Genomic DNA, 23,199 nt, shown 5'->3' with positions numbered 1-23,199 from the left:
CATGAAATAGTTCAGATCTTGCACATCTACACAGGTGTCTTCAGTTATTATATCTGATTCATCTTCTTGTCTTATTGAAGCTGGGTGGAGTAATGCTGGGAATGGACTTCTTGCACATTTTGACTTGTCACGGCAGAAAAACCACAGGTCAACCTAATAACAGTAACAACGGATCTGTTCCACTAAATGTCCCTGCAACAGTGAAAGTGAACCAACATGCACAACAGTAAGACCTCCTCTGAGTGGAATGCATCAATCATTAATACACCTGTGAGTTTCCTGCTATGACATGTCAACATGTCTGCTGTGCAACCGGTCCATTACATAGGGTCTCTTAACTCAACGTACCAACAAAACAAACAAAGATGTACATTGCCCTAACAGGTGCAAGAGAATAAGAAAAAGAATGTCAATCAAGCACAGTCTGTACAAGCCCACACAGGATTAAAAGGATTAATCAGGAAAAAAAAAAATCAGTAAAATGTCTGAGTGGGTGTGCCGCAGATGTTTAGTGCCTGTCATAAATATCAAGTAAATCACGTCTTTAAGGAGAGGCTATCGAGACAAGCAAAAAAAGCAGAGCACCTTTAATAGAGCTCAGCTACACTATATCGTACTGATACAAAGAGAGGAAATGAGACACAGAACAAATGGCAAGTGACTTAAAATATGTACATTTATACACATGCAATATTAAAGGGCTGGAAGTGATCTGTGAGTGAGTGTAATTATTGACAATCAGAAACAAAACTTACATAGAGGAAATCACCTGAACTAAACAAATATGGTTACAGAACACAAAAGGTGACACGTGTTAACTGTCAAAACCTTACATAGCTGCGGCCTTTAACTGTTGGGCTTTCATGTATAATTGTATGTACTTGCAAGTAGTTAAGCACGCCATCCTTTTTGCACTTAGGCAGAGTCAATGATGAATTAGCTTTCAGTCAGGAGAGGATGAGTTGTTTACAATTGAGGTAATAGAAGAAGTATTTCTGTACACATTTACTTGTGGAGATGTGTTGACCTATTTAGCTTAGCTTAGCTAGCTTTTAGGCATTATCAGGTTTAATACTGAAACTGCATTGCAATGACCATACATTCATCCTCAGTCACACAGGTAATTTACTGTACCAGTATGTAAACCATCCTCCTCTACACAAAAGGGGAAAACACATCAATAATAATCAGTCAAACAAAGAAGGATTTGCTTTTATTGTGTTGCAGTTCCATGGAATTGTCTGCTAAAAAGTGGTTGGAGAGAAAGGTTATTTGGCAAAATGTATGATAATGTACGATCCATGTAGAGGGACTTACATGATGGCTCACATGTGCATCAAACAATAGATGCACCCAACTTTGTAAAAATATTCTGTGTGTTTTATTCTGTGTGTTTAATTGTATTGGATTTGTATCCCAAGTTTCCTCTTGTATTAAAACTCCAAACCATCATTTGAGAGAGGAAGATGAAACCTGATGTGACTGTGTCGGCAAGATGCAATGGAGAAGGTTTTTGATGCTTCCTGAAGACGGACCAGATCCTAGCATAATAATTTTGATAACTCGTAAATTATACATGCATTAATGTGCAATTCAACAAGCAAACACACAAAACTGTATGCACAATAGTAAAATCAACAATTTACAGACGTTGTTCAAATGTCAAATAATGTGTCCATTTATGTTGTGACTGAGTTGGAAAATGATGTGCATTTGTCACAGAAATTATCTTTCTAAGTTTTTTGCACTGTTTTCTATGTAATATGGAGCAGATGAGCACAGTTCATTCAAAGCAAAGGGAAAAGAAAAAGAAAACCCTGTTCAGCTCAATCATTTAAGAGCTTTTTGTTGAATCAGAGCCTAACACACTCCATCAAATCTTTCAGCCTATATACAGTTACATACTATACACACCTAGTTTGTCTGCACAATGTATTAAACCGTGCAAGTGTGCCCGTGCTCTACCTGAACTCATTACATTCTAATCCCTGCCAAGGTACACAGTCATTAGAGTACATCAAATGTGCTGTTCAGGGCCAGGCACCTGGGATTGAGCTATCAATCTATCATGCATTCCTTAATCCTCAAAAAGAAAATGAGTTGAATTCTTCTTCCTAGCTTGCAATTGATGCAGCGGTCATGATGTGGCTTTTTAGCCTGGAAGGGTACGTAAAAAGCAGCAACAGAAAAAGAGGACAGCTGTGTTCGTACTGTATAATTGAGTCTGTATATGTGTAAGCGTTTTTAAGTAAAATCAGAGTGATGCAGTCCCGTTCTGAACCACATATGTAAGGGCTGTCGTGGTGTCTGTATACACAAACGTCTAGCCCCCAAACAGCCTAGAAGAAGCAGCAGGCCTAATCTTTGTAGAATAGTGTGCATGGGCTTAGCTTGTGCAAACACCCACACTGGTGCAGGACAAGGACTTCCTGCAGTTTCCCACAATGTCGTCCTCCTCTCTTCCACAGCCTCTCTTGTTTTTCACTCTTATTTTTCCATCATTAACATCCATCCATGTACATTGAGGACAGGAGTAAGGATACTATGAGTGATATGTATATGGGTGTCTGCGTGCATGTATGTGGTTCCTGGAGGGCCAGGGTTGAGTGGTAGATTCACAGAGGGCGCTGTGATCAGAACATGGTCCACTGCAAGCACAGTGCAGCAAAGAGCAGTGCAAGGCTCCAGGGTCGTACCCAGATGACACACGCCGAGCCCCCTATCACCTTCACCGAGGGGGGCTTGGATGGGTTCTCATGCGGGCTGCCACCTCCATGCTGTCTCACAATGGGATTCCCTTCACTGGGCGCTTCTGTGTGAGCTGTCAGAGACAGAAATAGATAAATTTGTATATTAGAGGCTCATCTCCCTTCCTAAAACCTCACTCCAACGGTTTTCAAATCACTCATAAAAATGATGTATGATTATGCACAGTATGTCACACTTGAAATTGGTTCATCAGAAGAGGCACAGATGTGTGGCTGTTTTAAGTCAAAATGCAGAAATGAAGAGTGCTTTAAAAATGTTCAAACATGCATTTACAGTGTCACTGTATTACTATTACAAATACCTGTGCCAATATACACTTTTTTTTGGCCCAATGGGACATGGTCAAATAATAATAATAAAAAAAGGCAGAACACAGAGCTCCCATTGCCATCTTCACACACATGTCATGATGGAGGACTGACTCGGTGACTAATCTTCAGCAGCAGATGATAAAAGCACTCATTGCGTCCACACAGCCAATCACAGATAGATCAGGATGATGAGGGTTTGGCAGACATTTAATGACAGTCCCTGCAGTACATTTATAAAGTTATACAGAAAAACACTTTCCTGCTGACACTTGTGAAATCACAGCTTTCCTTAAAGAGGACTTCCCTCATGGCTGGCTCTAAACCTTGCTGTTCTTTCAGTCTCCTTTAAATTTGATCACTTCTGTCATACAGCATCATCGCCTTGGCTCTGAACATATCTCTTTCCTCAGGGATGGGACAGTGAGTTGGTGCCTCTAAAATAAAAATCTGCTCTGTACCTTTCCTGCTCTCCACTGTTCTTCATCTCCAGCCCAGCACCAACTATATACATCACTGGGTTACAGACAGATTATCAGAAAGAAAGGCGGAAATGACTGTGTGTTGTGATAGGGGTAAGCTACATATCAGAATTCAAAATGTCTCTTTGAGCTGTCACTGTCACAAACAGGCCAAGTTTGAAATGATTCCCACCAGTGTGTGTAAACTGATCTGTCTCAAATTGAGCGGTCTAATTAAATACAGTTACCAACTCACTTTTGTGGTGATTTGGCTGTCAAGAATACAAAATGTGAAAATTAATAGCACTCCACAGAACTTTAGACAATTAAAATCCCTTTTTCACCAACATAAGAGGACATGTATTTCTCTTTTTAAGCTGTGACTCCAAAAGAATTTTTACCTTCACATCTGCATGGTCAAGAAAAGAAGAAAAACTTGGTTTTGTAGAATTGAGAATGCGTATCAACCCATCCCTACTATGCACTTGGGTTTGTTTGCATGCATGTGTATGCATGAAATGGGCTGGGCAGGGCTCTAGAGAGAAAAGTGTTTCCCATGCCAATGGTTTTTGTTGTTCCAGTAGACAATAGACAAAGACATCATTTATCCCAAATCAGATTGCTGTTATTGTTTCAATGGAAATGGGCTGCATCTCATCAGGGAGATGTCAGAAAACCGCATTTGAATAAGCCAACGCAAGACTAACATTACTCCAGTGCAAGCTAACAACTGGCTAATTAACGCAGCAGTTCCTGGCCAGAACAACCAATTACAGTCGTAGTGCCAATGAGTTAAAGTGTCTTTATATATTAAGGTGGGCATTTTGAAATGTTTTGTGAACTTTAAAATAACATAAAATTGTATGCCAATAAAATGAAGTTAAAGTCTGAGAGTCAAAACCAATTGAACTAATCATCTAACCAGATTTGGTTTAAGGCAAAGTCAAACTATTGGTGATTGCTTCGAGTGCCATCAGCTAGGAGGAACATCAAAAGAGAAGAAAGAATGGTTTGTGTATTTATATCATGTCTCATTTGCTTTCAAATATTTATTGTCACCATCATCAAATAAACCAAAGCTCACGCTACCTTACACATGCCCTAAAGAGTATTCTCAGCTCAGGCTAGAAATGAGACATTGAAAAAAGACCCGTAACAAGAGACTATGAGACCCAAACAGGGAATGTTCCTGTATGCTTCACAATGACATAAATGCATTCAGAACATGTTTTTAGAAATAGATTTGAAGGTTCGGTGTGTGGGACATTTGGGAGCAAAAATGGAACATAATACTTAGAACTATGTTTTCACCCATGTCTAATCACCTGAAATTGACACTTGTTGTTTTTTTTTTATCTTAGATTGAGCCTTTTAAATGTAGAGAGGAAGCAGGACTTCTTCTATTGAGTCCATCATGTTTCACTGCCATGTTTCTACAGTAGCCCAGAATAGACAAACCCAACACTGGCTCTAGAGAGGACCTTTCACATTTGACCTGGCCACCATAGGGGAAGGTGAGACGAGGTGTATTCAGTTGGTTGCAGTCTGTAACCACACCACAAGACGCCAATGAATCCAATAACCCGGACCTTTGAACATCTCTTAAACAACAAAAAGATGGCTTTGGTGAAATTGTTAGGGAAGGTCTGTTGTGAAACAGAGACAGTAATGGCCTCCAAAACACAGCTTTGCCATTGACAATAAAATTTCACTACATAATTATAATATCATATTGACACATAATAATACCTTGTGTCCCATTTATCTTGGAGAGAGAAATTACTTTTAAAGAATACAAAGATTTGTTGTCTTGGGCAGACTTACCACTGAAAGGTTGCCAACATGAGAAGAAACCCTTAAACATTTTCAGTTCGTGGAAAAAAAATTAATATCTGGCCAACAAGCTTTACCCAAAGGTCATAATATTTAGTTATTCTTTCATGACAAATATTTATTACATAATATGGAAATGCTCTCCAGATAACATTTTCAGTCATATCACCTCCAATAGTTAAAAAGAATTTAATTATTGAAGAGAATAAACTGAAACAGAAGGAGTAGAATCTTGAGCAAAAAGAGGTACATTATAATAGTTAAGTCCTTAAAAGCAAGCAACAACCTGAGGTACAAAGAAATGAAAAGCTAGGAGGGCAGGAGCACAATGGAATGTGATGTTGTTGTCATAATGAGACAATGTTAGCAGATAAGCCCTGCTTCATAAGCTGGCTCATGTGTAAATCCCCCAAATATGGTGAGGAAAAAAGGGAGAACAAGCAAGACAGAAAAAAAGAGGGTGGGAGGGAATGAAAGATGACATGGAGGGTTAGAGGAGGAAAACAGTTAGTTTGGCTTTTCAGTGTGAGGATGAAGATTCATCATCACTTGGATCAAGGCAGACGGAATCCATCACCTTCAAGGCTATAGCTGGCACTAAGACATGCTTCTCCCATTACAACAGCAGTCAATGATACATGTTCCCCACCAGTTAAAGAGAAATATAATTTGATTGGTAAAAAGATTCATAATAGGCAAAGGACAGTGACAAACAAAAACAGAGTGAAATAAACCCTAGAGACAAATAGAACTTGAGTGCTGAAAGGTTTGCTCAAGACCGCAAATAAATGAAATAAATATGTGTTTCTACAATATGGTGTGTTAGCCTTATACTAATAAAAAGAACAGCATGCAGTAGCTCTCACTTGTCATTAAAGTCTGCAGTAGACAGGGCCGTGGGAAGGATGATGATCATCCAACACTCGGATGTATAGCAGTGTGTCGCATTCGCACCTTGACATGTAAACCAGGAAGCAACACAGCTCAATCCAATCCTGCAGCTTATAAACAGGGATGTTCCATCTTCTGCAACCTTGTTGACCTCTGTGTTGGCTAAGCGTGTGAGAAATGCTTCATAGTGTCCTTTGCCACTAATGCCCAACCAGATGAGCGGCTTGTGTGTTTTGAGGAGCCTCCATTTCCCACTGGCCGAGGAAGCAACAACAGCTGCTTCTAACAAATCTGGCCACCGCACTTAAGAAGAGGTGGATCTCAGGCTTTCGCCAAAAGGACAGAGGGATGGGAGGGGAGCAAGGAAGGGAGGAATAAGGGTTGGAAGGTGAGTGGGAGGAATAACAACATTTTGGCCATAATTTTTGGTCTTGTCTGTTTTCTACTGCTACTCTTCTTTCTCTCTCCCTCTCTCTCTCTCTTTCCTCTTCTCCTCTGTGAGTCTTTTGGTTTGTCAGCACACAAAATAAATCCTCAAACCAATGCAAACGGAAGACACAAACTGTTCTCAAACAATGCTCCCTCTGTCTTCAACTGATAAGATTTAGTCTCTCTTTTCCTCAGTACGTCATACATACTGCAGACAAGAATACACACATACACACACACACACACACACAGCCAGCATGAATGCACACAGCACACCGAATAGCATACACTTATGCTCACTTATGTGGGCTTGGCTGAACACAGGCGGCAAAGCTGTAATCCAGTGAGGAATGGTGCTACTGTATATTGGGGCTTAGCAAGTTGTCACACTATATGCTAGCAAGATGACAAGGCAGCTTGTCCAGACTCAGCACTGACTTATAGCCATTACAAGCATAGAAATACATTCTTTTCATTCAAATGTTTTCTATTCCACTGAATTCTGATCTACTTTACCCCATATACTGGTTTCTTGTGTAGATAGAAGACTTTAACCTTTTTATCGTGGGCTTCAAAGCACCTGTGGCAGTTTTCACTCCCCTGCCTGCTGTGTACAATTATAAAAGTCAAAAGGCGGAGGTTTGATTTATGGCGCATAGAGGGAGAGTGGTAGAGGTGGGTGGAGGTCAGTAACTTCCTCCTTCTCTCTCTCATTCTCATCGTCTTGCTGTCTCTAGCCTCCCACCCCGGCCGTGACCTTGAGGGACCTTCTCCCTGTTAAATGGTTGATGGGAGATGGGGGGGGTAGACAAGGCCACTGGACCTGCCTCACAGCGATGTTTCATTAAGAGAGGTGACCCCTGAAACATTTTTACCATATTTTATTTTACCACTCATGCAGTCAAACACAAATGTAAGCATGAACACAGGCACAAAGATTTACACGTGAGATTGCTCGTGGTGCATGCACACATGGTGAAATTATCAATGAGACGATGGGTGATCAGCAGGTCACCCGCCTCCACAGCTTGGTCCCAGTGGAAGTTCAAGACTTAGACATAGAGAACACAGTTTATCCATCTGTTCCTGTGACAGCTCTGTGGCTGAATGATGACACTGTTCATTTGCTAAATCAATCCTTGTTTGCTGTACAACAAGAACTTTAAGCAGTAGCTGATACCTCTTTGAAACATGGGCAGCAGCTCGACGTTTTTCAAATGCAGTGCAGTCAGTAAAAGTGATTTGTACCATTAGACCCCATCATTAACAGGGACAGAGGAGCTGATCAAACCTGATGTGTGACCTTTGCCAGATATTCACCAACTGCCATCAATCCTCTTGCGAGCAAAAATCTCTCTGTTTTCCAAGTAAAGAAAGATGCTACATGGGTTTAGCGTACGCGCATATTTCTCATATAAGTGCATTTAAGTTTTATGATTGTAGATTTTAGTAATTGTATAGTTTTGCCACTTTGTGTAGATAAGAGGAGTGCTGCTCATTTCAGGTTCAACAATATTACGCCATACAACACTGATACATAGAGGACTTAAACTACACATCCATTTAGCAACCACTGTTGCTCCTCGGTTGCAACATTTTCGTCATTTTCACACACCACAAAACCTGACTGCATGTGGAGTCCAATGCACACCAAGTGGTGTATACCAGTGTCTTCATTTCTGGGTAAAGGTGGCATTGCTAAACACAGAGCTATCAGTCTGCCTCCGATCAGACGTTTGAAAAGAAATAAAAGACTGATGCTGCTCTTGGTGGCTATGGATAATGTCTGTCCTGACACTGTTTGGTTCAGCTGGGGAATGCTAAACCTCTCTGGGTCACTGTGTTTTTTAAGGCTTCCCTTTCACTGTTTCAAACACAGACATTTACCTTCCAAAGTACTTACACAATGTTTCCTTATCTCTTTTCACACACATTTTCTCAGAAAGAGGGGTAAAGTTAGGAGGTGGAGGGAAGGGGAGGATGCATTCAAGCAGTTCATTATTGGTCATCCATCTTTGTGCTGTTTTTGTCCACGACTCACTCTTTATGTGGTGCCTTGTCAGCCAGGGGCTCCTCACCCCATCAAACTAATCTCCCTATTCCGTATTCTGAGTAACACACTGTATTTGTACACACACACACACACACACACACACACACACACACACACACACAAATTCACTCATCTAGAAACTGTCTCTGTGGTTCACAGGGAATATATATAGGGAATCCAGGACTGGTACATGGTCTCTGGCAGGCCACTCAAGGGGCTAAAGGGGCACCAGTGGGGTACACATTTCAGCCTACAGCTAACCTAGCAACGGGCATAGCAGCATGGCAACTCCAGAGCGGGGGTCAGTACAATGGAATCTGCCCATTGCGATTCTTGGCAGTACTAGACTATTAAACTCCTTGGCAAGATTAAGATTTACTCTCGCACAAACAAATACACGTAGAAATAAACAGGGAAAAGAGGCCCTGGGAGGACAGTGACCTCCACCAGTCAGTGTGGCAGACTCTCAGGATGAAGGAGAATTCTGAGGAGAAGGCAGTCTCTATGCAAGATAGAAGTTAAAGTCCCAGCTCGACTCCACCAATCTCACACACACAGATGCAAACATACCACTTTCCCCACCAGCACCCTGATATTGGATGATACCAGTGATAGCACTCACATACACACACAAACCTCACACTATGCCTGCGTGCACTCAAACATCAGATGCCTCAATGCATTGGCAGGTGTCAGGTTGTCCATGTAGACAAATGAGTGTAAAGGAGACAGGGATACACTCACATTCAGATTCTTCTATTCTCTCACACACATGCATGCACACACACTTCATCACTATCCATTATATTTGAGATGCTGGGTAGCTCTCATAACAAAACTGTCACTGTGGGGGTCTCCTGGCATAACATTTCACACAGATCCCTCCCCTGCCCACTGGAATCAGCCAAGCAGTGCAGAAGTCTAAAATTGCATGCATTCACCTTTTCTGACAGTTTCCCTTTCTCTGATTTTGTGTGTTGTCTTGCCTTGAGGATCAAGAATCAAATCACACATTCAGCCCTTCAGACCTTTCAGTAAAATGTTCAAGTGACGATATGGGGTGAAGTACCAAGATGAGGCTTTTGTCTAAACTGTCGTTAGGGTGCTACCTGCTCAGTGTCACCAAGTAGCAGGAGTACACACACAAAAGTAAGACACAGAGAAGAGAATGCAGCCTTGTGTTGCACCATGTGACCAGCCTCCTCTGAACTAAACTGATCTAAGTGATACTTGCCTTTTAAACTTCAAAGTGTTTTCAGAAATCTGTGTGGGTTAAAAAAAAAAAAAAAAGTTGTGCTGTGATGTTATAAATGTTTGATTTCGTGGGGTTGAGTCAAATACTTTGATGTAAACTCTCGGTTGCATAACTGACTGCAGTTTTAGAACCAAATTAGAACAGTGCGCTAAGTACACTGTCATTGGCTGTTCCTATCTGATCTGTAATCAGCTGAAACAGTGAGAGGTCAGCCCCCACCAAGTCTTCAGGCTTGACACCCTGTTCTGGGTGCAGCTCTAATTGCCACATCAATTATGGATAAGGGAGAAGGGCTTTGTCACTCTCACCGCTGGTCAATAAGATAGGTCTTTAATGAAGTGCCTTGCATCCCTTCGATGCATACACATACATAAAGCTGCACACACACTCACACTGCAGGTAGTCAATGCCAAAACTGGCTCATTGCTAGCAACCTCCATTATCTGACCCCTCATGCAATGCTAATGCACCTCTGAACTCTAAAACAGATACTCTGATTGTGGCTTTGCTTTAAAACAAAAGTTTGCATCTTTTGAGCTTGAGATAGAAGTACCAGGCCCAAAGGGAAAATCCCACCTCAAGTCCGTCCATGATTTCTCTTCCTTTCCCCTCACTTAGTCTGCATTTCCAGTTGCATACCAGGCTGAGCTGAGACGAAGAGGATCAGTCTCATCCGTACTTATCCCTCTACTGTATTTTTCAATATCAGTGGAATGTCTGCCTTTATTTGCTCAGTGCTGTGTTACAACAGGAATGTCAGTGTCTGTGTTAGTGGTCAGGGCTAAGCTCCAGGCCTTAACCCATGCAACACCCCCCCCCCCCCACCTTTCCATCCAGCCACCATCCCAGCCCCCAGGAGAGAAACCTGGGGTGAGCACTAATAAAGAAGCCCTTATAAACTAGGGCCCTCACTAAGACACTTCAGCTGCAGGCCTGTTTGTTAGTGTGTGTAGCCAGCAACAAAATATTTCCACAAATTTATTGTGTACTGATTAAATATGGTCCTAAAGATAATCCAACAGTTTAGTCTAAGCCGAACTGGGGCAAGAGTAGAAGGGCCAGAAGTGCAAGGGTGTTTTTCACACAATAACAGTCAAGAGACATCCATTGCATTTGCAGCTAAAGAACCCCTCACTGGAAACCATCTTTAACCAACTTTATAATGCCAGTTCCTACTGGGGTACTGTAATTAAGACTTTTATGAGGCTGCACTATCACAACACTGAATCACTAGCATTTCATTTTGCTCTGCTATGAACTTCATAGTCATCATTGCAAATACTAAATCAATGCTAAATTGCATGTATAATTTCCCCTAACTGCCAAGGTAGTAACTAACACCCAATTCCTGTAGTTAAAAACCTGCCACAACAGAGATTCTTGGTGTTTCCCTACCAGGGTCCCGAAGGTGTGCTGAAGAAGCTCAATCATAAAGACCTCACTGATACTGCTTAGAAAGGAAATGATGATGCTCGCTAATGAGAACAATTCTCCTCTGATGACCGCACGCCGAGGGAGCCCTTCAAGCTAATATGCTCTCAAAGTGCCATAAAAACCACAGGGCAGAATATACCAAGCTAAGAAGAGCACCAAAAGGAAAGGTGGATAGTGGTACAAAAAGGCATGGATGGGGGCAGCAGGAAATGAGAGACAGCTGATCAGAAATGCTGGTGTGTACAATAAAAATGTGTGATAGGGTGATTATGGTAACAGAATATCTGTTAGGTAGCTTAAGTTTAAATGAATGATTTGAGCATATATCTGTCCAAAGGAATATCCCACTAATAGTTCTGTTAGAAAGATATTATTCCCACAGTAATTTATTGGTAAATGATACTGTAATTTCTCAGAATCTGTCATGGACTTTGTCAAGACAAGTATGGAGAAAATTATGCAGTGTTACTCACTCAAATCAGATAGAACAAGTACATGACTCTGCATATTTCAATGAAAATGTGTCTCACTCCTTCCACACCCATCCGTAAACCAGACCATCCTGCCCAGCCAAAGCCATCTCTGATCCTCTTGTTCCTTCTTCTCTAACCCTACTCTGCCCTGAAGAGTTCTCTCTCAGCCCCTTGAGCTCCAGATGAAAGGCTAAGGGAAATGGCTGTCCTTCTGGTAATATCCGCATCGGGACGGAGCCACTACATCTGCTGGCCAGCCGGCCTCTACGCACGCCAGTCCCCAGGACCTAGGATGGGAAGATCAAGGACTGGATTGGTTCTACTCTCTGGAAGGGAATACAAACACCAAATCCCCCACCCACCCTCCTAACCCCCATCTCTCACGGTAGATTGCATCACAGTTTTGTATGTTGCCATCATCTTCTCTGAACTCTGAGATTTCTGAGCTGTACGTTCATGCCTCTGTTACCTTGTCTGTTACCTACCTTGTCTTGTAACAGAGGTATCTCTTGAAAAAAGAGATCACTGATCTCCATGGGAGTAACCAGGTTAAAAATGGGTTAAATAAAAAAACAAAATTAAAAAGAAATCATGTTATTCTATTATAGTACCTCTCCATTGTTTTAACTTTAGCCTTTGACCTTGTGTCCTCTTGCAGACCCTGACTTGCAGAACTTTCACCCCTAATCACATCTTGCAAGCTTTCTGACATGAAAGGCAGGTGTGTGCTGGATCCTGGACCACAGCAGGCTGTAGTGGGTTTTGGACCGATCCAATGTAATCCTGCTAACGCTAGTGTAGGTTGGCCATATCCTGTAAAAGCAGCAGTTCATTTCAGGAATGTGCTTTTCCTTCCAGGGTGAACAGCTGCCGCACACCTTTATGGCCTTATAGGCTTCGGAGAAAAGTTCTCACTGTGGCTTAGATATTCACGTACAAACACACCCAGCAACCCAAGAACATTAAAGGGCTGATTCGTCAAAGTTAGATCAAGGTCAATGTTTACACAATTTCAGGCTGCCTTTTGAAAAATTCAAGTGGTAGAAATGAGGTCTGTGCAGAAGTGTTTTATACAGCTGTGGATAGGAAAATACAAACTATTACACTGGACATTGATAGATGGGGAGTGCAGATTTTGCTCTGGTGTCCTTCAGCCTTAAATTCAAAATCTGCTGATTGGAGCCTTCTCATGCCACACAGCCTCACCTCTCTATGTCTTTGAATGTGTGTGTGTGTGTGTGTGTGTCTGTGAGTGTGTGTGTGCATGTGACGTTATCCCAACTCCAAAACTCCAAGGGAAGTAAACTCTGAACACTACACAGCTGCTAGTTTTGTTGACTTTTTTTTCCCCCCAAAGAACACAAAGTGTAGCCTAAGTTGTGACTTTTACTCTATGTTTAAACATACACACTCACAATCAGCTGTCCCCTTCTATATGAAGGTATGCCACGAGACAAAAAAAGTTCAAATATTTTTCCCATCGAAGGATAACAGAAGTATGGCGTTCCTCTCTTAAATCATTCAATCTTATCATATTTAGATAATTACGTTCTTTGACAAGATGGCTGAAAATCAAAACAATCAGTGCCAATGGCTTCAAGCTCATAGAGCTCAGCTGCTTAAGTGCAGATTGTGTGCACAATGCCGGGGGTGTTTGCACTTTCTTGATGAACTCGCCAGCGTTCTAGACAGATGGTGTTTGTTACCAAAAGAGAATTCCATTTTCATGGCTGTACGATTCACACTTTTGTACTGCATATCCCTCCGGCTCAATCACTGGAAGTGTCTATCCATGCATTTACTTCTCCTCCTCTGAGATGGATAACCTGCTTTCTCCTCTTTTTGTTTTTATGACTTTTCTATGACCTTTATCAGACAGACTTACACTGCAGTCAAGTTCAAAAGTGGGAAAGTTTTTAGTTTTTCATAAATCTCCCACACTGCATCTTTAACTCCTTTAAGATTTCATAAAACTAAGAACAACTGTCTACTGTGTATTCTCGTGTTGTCTGTTTATCCTGATCTGCACTAAAAGCCATGACAGAAAAGGCTGTGCCTACTTTGCCAGAGACACAAACAAGCCTGTTGGACTCATAGCAGTAGATGGACAAATGAAGCACTGTTATGCCATTTGATGCACATTTGTAGTCTCCTTTCTCTTCCTAATAGAGAGACAGTGGTCTAATGTGCCATTGTGGGTCTTTTAGAGATTAATACGTTAATGAGCTAGCTACAAATGAATAGCTCTTTTGGAAGAAGCAGCCATAAGTGTTCCCGGGCTAATACAGTTAATAAGCCATAGTCACGCCACAAAATGTACCACAGAAGAGATTTTCATTGCTGCAGGGGAGAAGGATGATGTGGTTCATTAAAGATTCACTGATTTATTCTCCTGTTCATGGTTGTGGTCATGGCAGTTCGTACATGACCAGGCCTTGTTTAGTTGGCACACTAGGATGTCTCTAGGCAAGAAAAGGATGAGCTGAACCCAGATCAAACAGGCATGACATCATGCAATCAGACTGCACTTTCTTTTAGTGGTGCAGGGCTAATTGGAGTCTGTTAAAAGAATGCAACTTTTCCAACTCTTGTCTGTAGGTTTTTGTAATCCTTTATTTAGCCAGACCCTGTCAGATCGAAACACTGCCCCATACATCGGCATCTTACTTTTCATGCTGTTGCCTACTGATCGCTGATCTTCATGGTATGTATCGTGAAGCCTCTGTATCTGCATTCCTAAACATTCTGTTCCTATGCAGGAGGCTGTATGCATGCATGCATCACATCGCCTCAGCAAGATTGCAATGGTTCCATCACATCTGAGTGATGAAAGAGAAAGTGAGTCTGTTCTCTGCAGATTAGTGCTGTTCATTAGCTTGGTGATGAAGTCTCTCTTAGCAGAACAGTGGGCGGTCATGCCCAATTTTAACATGGACCTTGGGAGCTCTGGAACAGCTACAGAGAGGCAAACAAATGCACAGACAGATGGAAGTTTAAGTATGCCTCCTGCCCCTATAATGTATTACAACTTAACCCAACTAAGGAATTTATTTGACAGTTACCAAATTTGCTGCTGAGATAATCAAGAACGAAAAATCAACCAGTAGAAAAAGTCTTAAAAATGTCTATAGCCAGATTTGTCATATAGGTATATGTACCAACTAAAAATACATTTTTAGGGCTTCAAGTTCCAAAACTTGGCAACTCACACCAAAACAATCCCTTCATATCTACAGGAGTGGGTCCGCCATATTTCTGCCCAGAATGTACAAACGAACACTATCATGTCACTATCCGGTCTAATTTATATGCATTTTCACCAGCCACCATTGTTTCTCCTACACACGGAGGGTGAGAAGAGGAGTATTTACTGTAGTATTTACTTTACTTTCAGGACTAAATATAACTTCAAGTAGTCAAGTAAAACTGCACATCAAGCACAGGACTTTTTGCATACAAGGAAAATGAGGATATGATTGCAAGCTGTCTGCTGCTTTTAATATTTCCAAGCTACAGTGAAATGCAAGGTAGAGCATCTTTTCATCAGCAATGTCATGTATCTGTGTGAAACTGATTATGCGGACAGGGTTTACTTACTAGAAGGGCTTCATTCAGATCCTTTTATAAATAGCTGGATCGCTCAAAAGTGGATGTTCTTTAACAAACACGGCAATTAAATTGTTAGATCAGGAGGAGGATAAAAATGTTTAACACATAATTAGCATGTAACACAGGGGCACAAGATTAGAACTTTTTATTTCAGTGTGTGTTTAAAGTATTGAAGATTTAAAAAAAAAAAAAAAGCCACTGTTTATCTAGCAGCCAAAGACAGGCTGTTGAAAATTTTATATACACATACAGCAATGTCTTTTGTGTCTAGTTAATCTAGTAGGGTCAGTTTCCAAAATGTTTAAAGAACATGAAGACTGCTGAACGCCTTTTGCAAGGAAATTTTATGGCTTTTTTTTTTTGCCTTGCTTTTGATAGCAGTGCTGATGACACAGAGGAGAGATGATACGCAACAAAGATCCTTGGCCAAACACTTAGACAACCAATATACTCCAATGTCTGTTGTATTTAATTGGGTAGGTAGGTAAATACATGTGGTTAGCTCTCTGTGCAAAATGTGCTTGTGGGCATTTGTGCTGGATTGAGTAAACATTGTACAGAAAAACTGCTGAATTAGCACCTGGCAGTTTTGCAGTTTTGCAGAAGATTCAGGGAAGCCAGGGAGGCTTGGCTAACTCCAGCGAGGATCTTATCACTGGGTCTGTCCTCATTGTCTTTGCATGACTGCTTGCTTGGATTTCTCATTGTACAGTATCTCCTGGTGGCCTCTTAACCAGACACACGAACAAAAAAAAAAACAACAACAAAAAAAACTCTTAACCTCTTTACCTAACCTAGCCCCTGTTGCTATTACGTCTCTCTATGTCTCTTGATTCTCTCCATGCTAGTAAGACAATATTTCACACTACACTACACTACCTGTTTGTTTAAGGGTAGATGAAAAACAAACAAACATGATAATTAGCCATGATTGACAAGAAGCCCTTAAAGGAGATCAAATGATTTTCATCAAAGCCAAAACAAGGCATAACACCTCCGCACCGCCTCATCTGTGTGTGTGTGTGTGTGTGTGTGTGTGTGTGTGTGTGTGTGTGTGTGTGTGTGTGTGTGCGCGCCCACTGAAGTAAACTGATTTGTTTTCTCAGGATCTGAAGAACCTTCTGTACCGCCACCTTTGCGGTAGCCTCAAGGAGACACATCAGGCGAGGATAGCAGAGTGCGCAAAAGTGTTTTAAACTGACTTTCTCTTGCTATCGTAGAAGGTGAATGAAAGAGTGACTTCGTGGCAATCTTCACAAAATAATTCAATACTGAGCGAGAGAATTATACACCACAGAAAATTAGCTGATTAAAGGTAGAGCACAATTAAAAATATAATGGTAACATTGTAAGTCATCACAAAGATTCTGTTGGACCATCATGTGGAGGTGTGTGACAGAGGAAGTAGGGTTTTCTAATGCAAATGAAGGAAACTTACTCAAGATTATGGCTCATTACCTTTGCCAATAGTACTGCAGTTGGCAAGGGTCAAAAGACTATTGGAAAGAGGGTTTGTTTTTGAGTGTTCGTGTATGCGGAGAAGGACACATATTGCTTACAGGTCTGGCTGTGACCGTCTCCAGAGGCTTGACATCCATCTTCATCATCACAGTCCGTGCTGCTGCCCTCCTCTGTTTCCCCACTGCCCAGATCATCCCAGGCCTCCATCTGTCCCAGTTTGGGAAACCTCTCCTGGGTCTCCTGAACCACAAATACAATAAAAAGAGATTTATTACATACTGGTGTATATATAATAACTTTACTATGTCCTCATTACCTTGTCTTACTGTGTAGGCCAATCCTCATAAGAAGCAACTGGATGAGTAATGGAATTGTAAGCAGGACTGGTCTTCAAGTCTCCTTCAGTTATCAGCTAATCCTACCCTTCACAGTTCTCTTTGCAACACACAGAGGCAACTGAAATGTTTATGTGAAACACTTAAAAATACATTATCATGGCTAGCTATAGATATAGCAACCACTAAGTGGTAAAGTGTTTCCCAATGTAATACTGTGGATCTTTGTGTGGCCTGTGTCCCTTCTGTTGCATATCAATTCCTGTGAATGCCAGCAAGGGCCCGTTATGATACGTAGCGTCCTGGGGAAACAAAAGAGCAGTGTGGGTGGTGTAAAGTGAGGCCCTGGGTGGTGAGATGACGTGTTGCACTTAATTCCAACCACATTTTAAGAGGAGCATTGATAACAAGGTTGAGAAAAAGCAATCAAAAAAGGTAGTTTTGTTACTATGACATATCAAACAAATGATCTAATATTGCAAGAACTTTTAGATGCATGTTTTATTTTTGTATGAGTTAGCGTGTCAAATATATACTGTCATCTGTTCATTTCACCCTAGTATAGCATCCTTCATACGTTATGTATTTGATTAAAATCTGTCAATCACAACTGCTTGAAGGCTCCTTCATTGATCAACAGAATATATAATTCATATCTACACTTCACTCTTACCTCTAACTGTGATAAACGCCTGGATCTACAGAAACCATATTACACTGCACTATGACCACAGTTCTGCATGAATTCTGTCTCAGCCTGGAGCATGAAATATTGCTCTTTATGATATTCCTCCCTCTCAGCATGGGGGCAACTAATTGTACCACCTGCTGGCCCTTCCTGCTGTCCACCATCATCAAGGTAGTCTTTGTTCTATCACACCATGTCTGACAAGAGGCTCTCCTGACACAACAACAAATGATCCTTTGGAGTACGAGGCAAAGAAAGTGGCTTGAATACCAGATCTGTAGAACACGTATAGATTGGAAAACACAAACAGTTTACTTTTTTTGGCCATCCTTATATCCTTTAAGTTGGATATATATATATATATATATATATATATATGCGCACACGCACGCACGGACTGTTAAACATTCATGGGAAAGCTGACAAGATCAATCCTAGTACACATCTGACCTTCATGTAGAGGGAACAACCACTACAGACAGGTTGAGAGGTGGGTAGGAGGAATGGAGGCGGGGCTTGGGGTGTTGAGGGATGACTAATATCCTTGCCATTGACACCAGACTCTGACTCTGTCAACACACCTGACAGCAAAGGTGACCTTTAACCAGTTGTCTCCCAAGCCTTCATCACCCCAAAAGAGCTATTTCATCAATGCAGACATGCTTATATGTACTGCCTACAATGAAAAGCTACATGTTAGGGCACAATCCTGAAACAAGAGTCTGCAGCCATGTAATTGGCTTGGTGCAGGGCTGTGAGTTAAATGTTAACTGCTGCTAATACGCTTGCAAGTGATGCTGTTAACATGTCAACAATTTTAGCATCCAGAAAAACAAAGTGCAGCTAAAGCTGATGGAAATGTCATTAGTTTTGCAACTATTTGGCATTTGACAAAGCATAATTCTGACCTGGTGATGGCAGTAAATGAAAAGTCAGAGGAGCACCAAGGTCATTTCTGTGACATTGTTGGGGAACCTTGAATATCTGTACCAAATGTCAGAGCAAATAGCAATCCATCCAATGCAAGATATTTCACGCGCACGCACACATACACACACACACACACACACACACACAGAAAGTCATGAAGATCCTACCTCTGAAAACCAATATTATTATATAAAAAGTTCAAGGCAATTCACTCAGTGTGAGACATTTCAGTCTAGACGTTCCTAACTTGAAAGAGAATTAGATAAAAGAGTTAGATGCCCAGACAGTCTTGGCCTTAAACTGACAAGTAGAAATAAAGAGGCAAGTAATGAGGAACTAACACAACGCTTAGCTGATGTTGACATATTATAAGTTTCAATGTCAGCAGTAATTCCAACTCAGCAGGTATCAGAGCCATCACAAGACTAGTTATGTACATACTGGTATTGTTTCTTGATATTCCGTCATAACAGAGTCAGTCATTGTCCACAAGGGAGAGTGGACCAGGAGCGCAAGAATGTTCCTCAAACTAGTGGGTAGTTTTGATATTGTCACTCATTACATTTGTCATGTTTTCCATTTATGTTTAAAGTGACTGCACCCGCTCTCACTTAGGCGAGTGAGTGAATGAGTGAGTGAAGTGATTGCTACAGTAAAACAAGACCTCCACAACCAGCATGCAAGGCCAGGTTTCATGAAACTCAGTTGGGGCCCTTCAGTTCAAGCAGGTAAAACATATCACTTAAGCTCCTCTCAAAAGCTAAGGCCTTTGGCAATAGCTGGATGGCTCGGTTTTTATAGATGGACACAAGTACTGTGGAGTACTTAAAATATGAACAATATTACTGGTTAGAGTTATGCACTTCATAGTTACAGAGTGGCTCACATTACTTTATCTGTTGACTGGCGCTTTGTGTGTCTTGTACATGTTTTGTCTGTTTTGAGGTGGTAAAGTGATATGAGAAACTTTGGTTAAGGAACTAATACACCGTGTACATATTAGTAATTGTCATTACAACTTGCTGTGACACACAGGTAGAATTACAATGAGTTGTGTACTCGTGTCAGAAATTCTGTCTGTCCACTGCATCAGTCATAATTTTCTAGAACAGGACAACAAATGAAAGAAAATGCAACGGAATGAGAGAGAGAGAAAAAACACCTTTCTCAGTTCTGGACAGCAGCCGTGATAAACGAATCAACCTTTTTCATGTAAAGCAGCTGAATCCAATGCACCTTCCACGAGTTTATAAGGAAATGCTCTGTTGAATAACAGAGTGTTGTGTACCAGCACCACCCAGATAACCATGTGGGTGTTAAGCTAATAACCATGCCGTTCGAGGACGTTTAACACAATGCTGCGTGGCCCAGCTGTCCTTAAAGCATTGTTAATTAGGGAAGGAATCAATTAAGGCGCCATCACTGTGGAAACCACAGTTGGGCCGTTGTAGAACTGTTGGTTGGCTGCTGTCCAGTGCAATTTGTTGGTTTGTTTTGACTGTCTCAGGACTGCAAAAGCAGCAGGTTTCTGTTATTTTACTCTGTTCAAATTTCAAATCTTTTGTGCTAATTTCAATAGTAACACATTGGGGACCTAACTGTGGTGTTCCAGCAACATGGTGAAGAAGCAAATTTCTAATTCGTCCTTGGAATTAAAGGAAGAGAGATATACAACATTCCAATATTAGTTCTTAAGGACTGTTGAATACATAATAAGCAGTGAAGATTCTCTCTTTCCCTATCTGCTTTGTGACAGAGAAATACTATTACTGCACAGAGGACCAACCCTGGGTTTCAATGAGTATCTTAACCAGTTTCTCAAATTGCCTTTATTTTTTTTTTAGGTTTTCTGTCTTCTTTAGAGTAGATGCAGCCATCACATCAGGGAAGAGTCCACATGTATTATATGCTAAGCTGTGTAAGTTAATTTTATTAAAATGTAATTAATAATGCAATTACAAAAAACAATATTTTCTAGCATCACATCACATGGACCCACAGATGAATAATATAGCATATCTAACACAATAAGGTATGGCCCACTGAAGTCATCAAAAACAACAACAACCTTTCAAAGGCACACAAGACCATATGGTAAATGTGAGCAAGTGGGCAGAATATTTCAGTAGCAGCAGACTTTATGCAATGTACAAAGCAGACATTTAACCCTGCAGGGACAGATGTCTTTGTTCTCACATGGCTCACCCTTCTTTCCCTAGTGTGTAAAACAATGCCGAATATCACTGTGCTGTTGGATTAGCTGGAGCTTTGATATGTCAGAACAACCTACTAATAAAGAGCACAGGGTTTCAACCAATAAAAAACATTCCTGCTGTTAAAGGTTAGTTATAATTGACAGTTATGCAATTATTTCCCAGGTTATAAACAGGTCTGAACTAAGCTGAGTTGAAAGGTGACATGCTGTAATTGTATGTTTTTTTTTTTTAAATATAAAGCACATCAGTGAACAGGTTTACCTGTCAGGTGAGTTTCATGATACTACAGGACCTGTTGCTGAGAGTAATCAAATCAAATCAAATCTGTTTATGGTAATTTTTACTGGACGTTCCTGCTGGCATAATAAAATAATGTTTTCCCTGGGAGTCAAGTGCAAAGTGCAAAAACACATTATAAAATAGCATTTTAAGCACAGATATAAAACAAAAAAACAGATAGCTGGGTTTATTGAGAATACAGTCGGTGAAATTGAATTTCTATATTGCCTCTTTTATGATACATTTCTTACTGCAATGTACAGGTAATGTATTTATTGAAAATCTCTAACATTCAGAAAGCAATGAATAAATCAAATGGTCTGACAAGAAAAGGAAAAAAATCTGTTATCTGTGGCTGTTAGCTGTTTATGCTGGACAATTATTATGTGTTTATGTCTGTTATGATATTGATTGATTGATGATATGTTAGGTGTTCTCTTACACGTGAATGAGACACGAGGTAGTTGGACATGGTGAACAACAACAATAAAACATGTAGTGCTCTTCGTGGGGTGGGGGCAGGTCAAGACGACATGGTGACAGCCACAGACACCATAGTATGACATACTTTGGCACTGTGCATTTTCCTTTAATATTAATATTAAATAATATATTTAATATTAATATCACTAACACTATGAAACTGAATTAAGAACAATGAGAGGGGTGTAAAAGTGAAACAATGCATTCGAGTGTGGAAACGTCAGATCAGTGTATAGTTAAGATTTGCAACAGCACATGCGAAGCCTAAAATCAACAGCTACTGACAGACTGACGAGAAAGCAAGAAAGACGCAAACACAGAGCGAGGAGACAGGAAAAACAGAAGGGGCAAGAGTTGTAGACAAAACAAAATATAAACGAGTATTAATTTGGATAAAGTGTACAGACAGGAAGACTGAACTTGTAGTTGCAAGTGAGGGGGGCTGAAGGTGGGGGGAGTTGGGGAGAAAAAGAAAAAGAACAAGATTCCAGCCTTTATACTTAAGGCTTGCCTTGAAATTACCCTGGCATCTGAAGACAAATCAGGTATTCCCATAAGGCTTTGAATAAAATCCCAAATCATGAAATATTTTCTAGTTCTCCTCTCATCCTGCCAACTCATTCTCCTCTTTCTGTCTTTTCAAAAGCATTCTTCAGTCAAAGGATGATCGGGCATGCTTGAGAGCATCAAGGGCTGAATTCCTGCATGAATTTGACTGGATGCTGGTCACACTAAATCTGGAAATCTGTGCTGCCAGGAGTAACCAATCACCTTCTGAAGGAGTTTGGGAAGAAAGGGAAGGCTGAAAGTGTGTGTGTGTGTGTGTGTGTGAGTGTGTGTAACTGGACCAGGCAACTGTGGATTCATGTTCCAGTTTTATGTGGAAACAGAAAATCTGATTATGAAATGAAAAAATGTGAAATGTGGTCACCAGGGATGGGATATGAGTACAGCAACTGTCGCAGTACTTGTATAAGTGTGTGTGTGTGTATATACACATCGGTGCGTGTGTCATATGTGGGATACTGCTGTCAAGCTATTGAACCAGGACCATAAGTCCTAACCTTTGTATGCCCACATTGAGACATGTGCTCTTTTTCTTCCCTGACAATTTGAAACACTATCACCTCATTGAGGGTAGTCGTGCTAAAACTGCATATGTGGACAGAGAAAAGCAGAAGGAAAGGAAAACCTGGAGGAGACGAAAGGAAAAAGTGACAGTGGTAATCTTTAAAAGTCTGCAGAAGGCCTCCCAACTTTCAAATTCAAATTCTCCCCATTCTCTGCCCTTT

The 23,199-nt window shown here is 40.9% G+C and overlaps 1 protein-coding gene across 3 annotated transcripts in view; it reads right to left on the bottom strand.

Moving 5' to 3' along the window:
• Positions 1–571: 571 nt before the first annotated feature.
• The window catches only part of gpc5c (glypican 5c), a 95,353-nt gene continuing 72,725 nt past the window's right edge, over positions 572–23,199 (bottom strand). For all 3 annotated transcript variants that reach the window (XM_046407361.1, XM_046407359.1, XM_046407358.1), the window contains 2 exons: positions 17,075–17,216; positions 572–2,821 (listed from right to left, as the gene is read on the bottom strand). In XM_046407361.1, coding sequence (XP_046263317.1) covers positions 2,634–2,821; positions 17,075–17,216 — 330 coding nt within the window. In that variant the 3' untranslated portion in view covers positions 572–2,633. The remainder of the gene's footprint in view (positions 2,822–17,074; positions 17,217–23,199) is intronic.

This window comes from Scatophagus argus, chromosome 13 (genome assembly GCF_020382885.2).
Source record: "Scatophagus argus isolate fScaArg1 chromosome 13, fScaArg1.pri, whole genome shotgun sequence".
In the NCBI taxonomy this organism is placed as follows: domain Eukaryota; kingdom Metazoa; phylum Chordata; class Actinopteri; family Scatophagidae; genus Scatophagus; species Scatophagus argus.
The sequence above is the reverse complement of the archived record's forward strand: the minus strand, read 5'-3'. Positions and strand labels throughout refer to the sequence as shown.